Source organism: Mus caroli, chromosome 12 (genome assembly GCF_900094665.2).
Source record: "Mus caroli chromosome 12, CAROLI_EIJ_v1.1, whole genome shotgun sequence".
NCBI classification, from domain to species: Eukaryota; Metazoa; Chordata; class Mammalia; order Rodentia; family Muridae; genus Mus; species Mus caroli.
In genome coordinates this window covers 46,780,685-46,788,966 of record NC_034581.1, presented here as the reverse complement: position 1 = coordinate 46,788,966, position 8,282 = coordinate 46,780,685, and the positions used below count along the sequence as shown (strand labels likewise).

At 42.2% G+C, this 8,282-nt stretch overlaps 1 protein-coding gene across 3 annotated transcripts in view; it reads right to left on the bottom strand.

Moving 5' to 3' along the window:
• G2e3 (G2/M-phase specific E3 ubiquitin protein ligase) overlaps positions 1–6,993 on the bottom strand; it is a 29,707-nt gene extending 22,714 nt beyond the window's left edge. For 2 of the 3 annotated variants that reach the window (XM_021178958.2, XM_021178960.2), the window contains exons 1-4: positions 6,596–6,993; positions 3,735–3,775; positions 1,408–1,505; positions 1,204–1,305 (exon numbers count right to left, since the gene is read on the bottom strand). In XM_021178958.2, coding sequence (XP_021034617.1) covers positions 1,204–1,305; positions 1,408–1,505; positions 3,735–3,771 — 237 coding nt within the window. In that variant the 5' untranslated portion in view covers positions 3,772–3,775; positions 6,596–6,993. Of the gene's footprint in view, positions 1–1,203; positions 1,306–1,407; positions 1,506–3,734; positions 3,776–4,348; positions 4,941–6,595 lie in introns of those variants that run through there. The other variant, XM_021178959.2, reaches the window with a different exon arrangement.
• Positions 6,994–8,282: the final 1,289 nt, after the last annotated feature.

The window sequence follows — 8,282 nt, the reverse complement described above, 5'->3', positions numbered from 1 at the left end:
TTAAAAATTAAAAAAAAAATTCCAAGTCTGCTATTAAGAGGTTAAGAAATCTTGACACTGCATCCCTACCAAGTCCTTTGGCTTACTGGAACCATTCAGAGAATGTTCCTCTAGAGCCCCAGATCCTCTATTTCACTACTGGCTCCCTTTATGCTAACCACTCACCCAACGTTTTTATATAGTGACCGTCTCCAGCAAATAAATGCTTCCTCCCTATGTATTCTGTGTTAAGTTCTCATGAGTGACACGGCTTTCTTTTCCCATCAACCTTACTTTTTACAACTGGCACACATTGAGATGAACTACAGTGACAGAGGAGAGAAATATACTACTTTATAGAGAGGATACATTGTGTGTTGTATCCTGATTCGTCACCTATGGCCTATGGCTTAGGCAGGAAATAGATGTGGAAAGAGGAAGGATTCTGGGATAGAGCCAGGCAGGAGAGTTGCCCAAGAAATGAGAGGAGTCAGACACATGGTACCTGAGACAGGGAACCCCAGACACTGCAGAATGTAGATTAAAACAAATAGCTTATTTTAAGTTATGATTCTATTTTTTTGTTGTTGTTTTTATTTTTGTTTTTTTCAAGATAGGGCTTCTCTGTGTAGCCCTGGCTGTCCTGGAACTCTCTCTGTAGACCAAGCTGGCCTTGAACTCAGAAATCAGCCTGCCTCTGCCCCCAAGAGCTGGGATTAAAGGCGTGCACCACCACCGCCTGGCAAGTTATGATTCTAGTAAGAGAAGAGCCTAGCAATAAGACCACTGTAAATTTATTGTGAGTCTGAGTCTTATTTCTGAGAGAATGGGGCTGGGAGGAAGAACTGGGCTATGTTAGAGATTGCAGGGCATCACACACTAGGTCATTCGTAAGTAACTAGTGATACTTCCCCTTCTGTTACCCTGTCTCGAAAAAAAGAAAAAAAAGAACAACGCTTGTAGGCCAACTTCAAAAACTAAAACTAAATCAAACCGAGAATGAGTGAAATAATGAACAGAAGTTCCCTCCTGATAAACTGTTTTTCAGTGCAGGTTAAGCTCTTCTTTGTAAAAATATAAAAACGTTTATTAAAACTTATCATATTTGGTAAAGATGTCCATTAGAATAAGATACTGTAGTCAAGTTTCTAATCCGGGGACTGACCGAAGAAACCTCCCAAGGCAAGCACTAGCAGCACCTGTGGTACTCAGCGTAGTACTTACCAGTTTGGAAGCTCTCTGGACTTCCTTCCTGATGTCTTCTATTAGGAAGCCATAAACTCCTTCTTCTTCTTTACCTCTCTGCCAAATTCCACTTGACATTAACTATGAATATATTCTCAATTAGAAAATACACTCCAAAACGGGTAGGAATTTAACAAATGTATACATGACCATTCAAGAGGCAACGCACGCCACCTGACTTACCAAGCAGTAGTAGTGGACACTAAAATTCCATTTTTCATATGTTTTCTTTTCTCCGTATTTATTGGGACAATCATCATTTTTTCGGCAGAAAACACAAGCTAACAGCAAAAAAAGAAAGAAAAGAAATTTAAAATTACAAAATAATGTATAGGATTAGTGCTTCTCTGAAGTGTATATGCATGTGCACCAGTGTGCATGTGTGACCAGTGGCCATGGGTCACATATGGAGGTCAGGAGACACCTCATGTTTTTTAATACTCCCTTTTCTAGCTGCTTCCTGGGCTTTCTGGGAGTGTCCAGTCGATGCCACACATCCAGAACACTAGGAGTTATAGCCATGTGCTACCATGCCCAACTTTATGTGAGTTCTAGAGAACTCAAGCATTCAGACCAGCAGGACGAGTACCTTACCCACTGCTGCACATCCCCAGATCAATTTTGTCTAGATGGCCTTGGTTGGTTCATTCATGTCGATGGCAATAGACTGCTAGACTAAAAGGAAGTAACTCAGACCTCATTCCCAGATAACTGTGGGTTGTGCTTTTACACCTATGTGGTAACTCCCTAAGGGATGAAGGCAAATGCCTGCTTGTTTTACCAGCATCAGAATTCTCTTAGGGTTAAACACAAACGGTAGTCGTAAAAATCTGGGGCACGCAGCTGATAGGCCAAAAACAACCTGGTTTAGAAGTTGGGAAGAATGGATCTATACAGGAGTAAGGGTTTTAAAAAGCTCACGTATGTATATGTATTAAAGTGCACAGGGGTCTTATGTGCACCCATAGACCAACCTCATAAAAATACAAGAAAGACAAACTTGGGCTGCTGAAGGATCTCGAGGTGCATCCAACCCAATACAAGACCTTGAATCAATAAAGGTTCAAGCATTTATCTTTATAATTTTTATATCAGACTAGTTAAAATTCATTAAAACTGTTCTAATTCACTTTATTTACTGTTAAAATTACCTTTTACTACAGCAAATACTGGTTCCTATTAAGCACACTGATATAAGTAAAGACTAGAGGCATTAACCTGGAGGGAAATTAAGTTGGGATAAGAATACATCCAGCCAACGTACAACGGTATTACATAAATCATCAACATTTCCCAACTCCTGGCATCACTGATATAATCAGGAGGCATAATAAGACAAGACAACAGGTATATGGGGTGCAGGAGTTGGTAGGAGCAAAGTTCCTTATTCAAAATAGAGTCAACAGATACAATAAAATGATTGTGAAGAGAATTATTAAGGTAGTTGGCGTAAGGTTTGTCACGCAAGCATGAGGACCTGAGTTTAAATCTGTAGCACCTACAAAGAAGGTAGACTCGCCGGGCAGTGGTGGCACACGGCTTTAATCCCAGCACTCGGAAGACAGAGGCAGGCAAATTTCTGAGTTTGAGGCCAGCCTGGTCTACAAAATGAGCTCCAGGACAGCCAGGGCTATATAGAAACCCTGTCTTGAAAATGGGGGGAAAAAAATGTTGACTCAACTGTGAATGTCTATAATTCCTGTGCCAAGGGCGAGAAACCTGGATGCTTTCCTTGCCTGTTGAGCCAAATAGAGGAGTTCAAGAGTCAATGAGGCTGGGCGTGGTGGCGCACGCCTTTAATCCCAGCACTCGGAAGGCAGAGGCAGGTGGATTTCTGAGTTCGAGGCCAGCCTGGTCTACAGAGTGATTTCCAGGACAGCCAGGGCTACACAGAGAAACCCTGTCTCAAAAAAAACAAGCTAGGCACAGGAATGATGGCACACACCTTTGATCCCAGCGCAAGGGAGGGAGGTGGATTTGAGTTCAAGGCTGGCCTAGTCTACATAGTGAGCACATTGCATTTGCTAGTCAGAAAAAAACAGTGAGACTGGCTCAAAACCAAACAAGTAAGAGCCCCACCAAGCCTAAGTGGAGGAGCAGTGCATCCAAGTCTACAGTAATCATTTAGATTCCTCATCATTCACGGTAGCAAGTCAACAAGTTCTGTTTCTAAAACAGCGATGTATCAACAGGGAAAATTGTAAACTTAGAAATTTTCCTTTTCATGTTAGATTTCTGTCTACTAATTGGCCTCATTTATCAAAGGGAAAACCATTAAAAATTAGTTTTCTCAGATTCATAATGTATCTGATAAATTGTATAAAATATGGATAAATAAATTTGACAAGATGTCTTCTAGCAGCAAATCTAGCTTGTGGAAATGAACATAATCACAATAATTTAATAGAACATATTAACTAAGCATGCATCAGAATACTCATTCTTGCTGGCTGGATAGCATTCTAAATGGATTTTATTATAATACAAATATTTTAAATTCAGTTACTTACCAAGACTTTGTGAATTATCAGGTTTATTTTCATTCATTTTACTAGGAAAAATAAGAGCATATTGATACCTTAATTTCAAAAATCTCACATTAACCATTTTATTAAATTTAGTATATGATTATAATCATAATAATCACTTCACACTATATAATACAGTACGTAACCTCCTCACTTGGGAACAAGTAACAGTTCAAGTAGAGTGGCAGATTTGAAGATACTAGAGAGAGTATTTCTTAAAACATTTAAGTACTAGGATTGTACGATGCCCTACTGTGCACCACAAAGTCCTACACAACATAACTGCCTGGACTCTTACATTCCTGAATAAATATTAAGCCAATACCCATTAAACATCTTCTCCTTTCTCCCTTCCTTTTGCTATGTTAGAACTGTTTGTCCAGAACTGCAACTCCTGTGTAAAACAAAGCACTCTGTATTTAATTTGAAAACCTGTTCAATGGCATCCTGTGAGCAGCAATTCGGCTCCTGGTTAGTGCCCTGTACAGCACTACTTTATGTTTCTATTGTGCCTGGAGAACTTGCCATCCTGTCCTGCTCAGCAGTGCTCAAACCGCTTATAATTTATATACTGCCATGTCATAAACGTGCGTTACCTCCTCCTGTTCTCTGGTCATGTCTAGAAGCTTACTGCCAGATGACAAGAACTTCCAAGACGTTCCTTGAAGAAGTCTGTTCAGTACGGAATGCAGGTCTCTAGACATGAGCTTTATGACATAAGCACATGCTGCCATTTGTCTAAGACTTCTGGTGACAGAGTCTGAGGTCACTTCAGAGAGGCCCTGAGGTGGTCCCTAATTCTTGATCCAGACATACTACCATGACTTTTGTTTTATTTTAAACCGAGTTTCAGAGGTGATTTAGAGTGTTAATAGATGGATAATATAACAGTAAGCCGCATTCCCTCCCACTCCGCCTAATGGCTACCCAGCAAAGAAAGCATGGTAATTAAAATCCAGAAGTGACAATCTATCCAATAAATACTATAGAAAGAACTGACTTTTGGGGAGGAAAAAAATAAACACCGACTTCCATACAGAAAAACTACACCAAAAACATTAACGTTCTAAGAGAAAAACTAGTTTTGATCCTGGCAAAGGAAGAATTTTCCAAGTTAAGAAAATGGAAAGATGCACAATGAAAAAACATTTGCAGAATGTATCTGACAAAGGATTTACATTTGGGATGCATAAAGAAAGAACACAACTCAGAGCCGGGCGTGGTGGCGCACGCCTTTNAGTTCGAGGCCAGCCTGGTCTACAAAGTGAGTTCCAGGGCAGCCAGGGCTACACAGAGAAACCCTGTCCTGAAAAACTGAAAAGAAAAAAAGGAGAAAAAAAAAAAAAAAGGAAATGCATGCTATGGTTAGTAGCTATATTTTTGGCATCTGTTCTCATTGACTATGCTTCATATACATGTAATAGTTCCTAGAATTCCCACAATAATCACACAAGGAAGTCTTTATCCCCATTACCTAAGAGACTTTAATCAGGGAGGTTAAACAGTTTCCCTAGTCAAGGTTACACAGCTATGAGGTCCTAGGGAATGGGAATTCTAAGCAAGAAGTCTGGTTCTAGTTGTATGTCTTTAACTAATATATTACCAGGTTGTTCTAGGAAGTCCATGTTTTGAAACCTCTGGTAGACTAGTCTAACTTTTCAGTTAAAAGGCATTATCCAAGTCCATCTTCTAGAAAGTTAAAATCTCTGACGTTTGAGTACAGGCCATCAGTGTGGGAGCCCTTATAGGAAGGAGTATGCATGCATACAATGAAGTGTGACATTTACTGATGTGGGTAAACAACAACAAAACCAACCAACCAACCAAACAAACAAACAAACAAACAAAAGGCACATTAGGATACAGAAAATCTACAACACGTTACTCGCTGGTACCATTTAGGAAGCTAGCAGATCTGACTGCACTCTTTCTGAGATAAAGGCTAGCCAATAGCTTTGTGGCAGACTCATTGAAAACACTTTCAATGATCTTGCTTTTTAATTTTTTTCCTACTTGAATATCGAAAACAGCATTCACTAGCAGGCATGAAAGAGGATGAAGAAATGGTTTTACTTCGGATGTTACTAAGTACCACTTTAAAATGATGTTTATACATTTTTAACAACACCGTTACTCAGTTGGTAAAACCTTAAAAGGATCTCTGTTACATTTTTTCTACAAAACACACAAGCAACCGGACAGTTTTTACTAAGGCAAACTTGTTTCAAAAGAAAGTTTATGTTTACCGTGCACATCTAAGCTATTCAAAAAAGTGTGGCTTTTTGTTGGGGTGAGAGTCCAGTTCATCATAAAAGATGAACAACAACAACAAAACAAACAAAAACGCCCGAAGAAAACTCAATTCCTGAGGCACTGAGTCCCTCTAAAATAACTCGATAATAACAGTCACCCAATGAATGAAGAGGGTGAAAAGCGGGGACGGGGCGGAACGGGTGGGGGTTGGGGGTGACACTAGACCCTATCCCCATTGTTAGCAAACTTAACATCAGTGAGCCACCGCTGCTACTGTAGCCAGTTTAAATGAGCAATAGGGCTCGGATTTTTGCGGTACACAAGAAATGTCAAGGTGTGAAAGAAAAATACCCCGGTTTTAAACACAAAGGATACTCGGATTTCAGCTTAAATCCCCTCGAGGCATTTCAAGGCTGTCATTTCTCTGCGGTGAGGGACCGGTCTCAGGAGCACCTGGGAGCCACAACGGGCGCCCCACCGTGAAGCCCTCCCTCCTTCCCTCGTTAATTAATAAAGAGCAGCTCGGGGCTCGACAGAGGCAGTGCGCGCACGTCCAGCGCGTGGAGAAGCCCCCTACCGCTCACACCTACCCGGCCGCCCGTGACACCTCCGTCCGTCCCCGGGCACGTCTTCACCAGGCGCGGGGCACAAGTCCCAGGCTCGCCGCGTTACCGCTCACGACGACCGCAGCGCTGCCGTACGCCCAACCCGCTCAGCCCCATCCAACGGCTCGCACAATTCAAATTCATCGTCCACTTCCGTTTGCGACCCGGAACCCACGGCTGCTCCGCCCCCTCCCCGGGGAAGTGGACGCAGGGAGGCTGCGTCTGCGCCTTGGCTTTGGGGGGGCGGGGGGTGTTTGAAGTTCGGGCGTGCGCGCAGGGGCGGCTGCGCAGCCCCGGCCAGGAAAACAACTCCCTGTCCTGCACGTCCGCGGAGGCGTGCCGAGTGCACCAGTCACCCCCCAACAGGCCACACGCTGGGAGGAGGCTTGCCCATGCTAATGAGAAGGCGCGCGAAGGCGAATTCTCCCGGCCCTCTCCCGTAAGGAATTCTTTTGCATCACAGTTCCCCTATTGTCCTAAAAGTTCCTCGCTTGGCTCTGGGAGGTCGGTTTTCTTTAGCGAGGGCCAGAATGAAAATTTTAATCCCAGAGATGTCTGGAGTTTCTGAAGGGATTACATTTGAGGGGGTTTAAGAGACTTCCACAAGGCTTTAGATCCTTTAGGCAGATATCTGAAAGATCAGAACTGTAAGCATTAGAGCTAGGATTAATAGCGGGTCAGCTAACACCTGATAGAACTGATTTCGAACTTGATTTATCCTAGCGGCGCTTCCTCAGCGCCTTTCAAAACACAACTTGAAAGATTTGCTGGATTTCTAGAATCTAGATACCTAACACGAAGGTAGATAGTAGTTTTTAACCGATGTAACGTTTTTTAACAGTGGGAAATGATGTTTAACAATAAAGTATGACTTTTTTGGATTTTGTATGCTGATACTGAAAGCATTCAAAGATAAGATTTTGAAATACTAAAAAGTCAACTTTAGAAGGACTATGTATGTAATGCCCTTCTTTTGAAGTATGCATGTGTGTGCCTGTGGCAATGCAAACGTTTCAGGGTGGAAGAGCAAACTACTAATTAATCAAATCGGGCAGTGCGATTGGTAAATAGGGAGGGCAAAAGGGGGAGGATTTTTTTTAAAGTTATAAACAGCTGAATATTCAGATTAAGACTATTTGATACTGCCAAATTTGTGTTAGGAATGGAATATATTCTAAATACAGAAACAGGCAGGGTAAATGAATGTGTGAATGTATCTTAGTTGGCTAGGCTGTTTACATCGTTCAACAGTAATTGAAGGTCTGGAGACAAGGACCAGCAGCAAAGAGCAGTGGCTGCGTTTCCACTGGTCCTGGGTTCAATTACAGCACCCACATGATGGTTCACAACCTGGAACTTGAGTTTCGGGGAATCCGGTCTTCTCAGGTACTGAGCACACAAGACGCGCATACACGCAGGCAAAATACCCAAACACATAAAATAAAATAAAAACAAAAATGTACGAATTATGTATTATGCCCTATGTAGTCGTAGGGCAGCGGTGGCGCACGCCTTTAATTCCAGCACTTGGGAGGCAGAGGCAGGTGGATTTCTGAGTTCGAGGCCAGCCTGGTTTACAGAGTGAGTTCCAGGACAGCCAGGGCTACACAGAGAAACCCTGTCTAGAAAAACCAAAACAAACAAACAAACACGAAAAGAGAATGATGTAGCC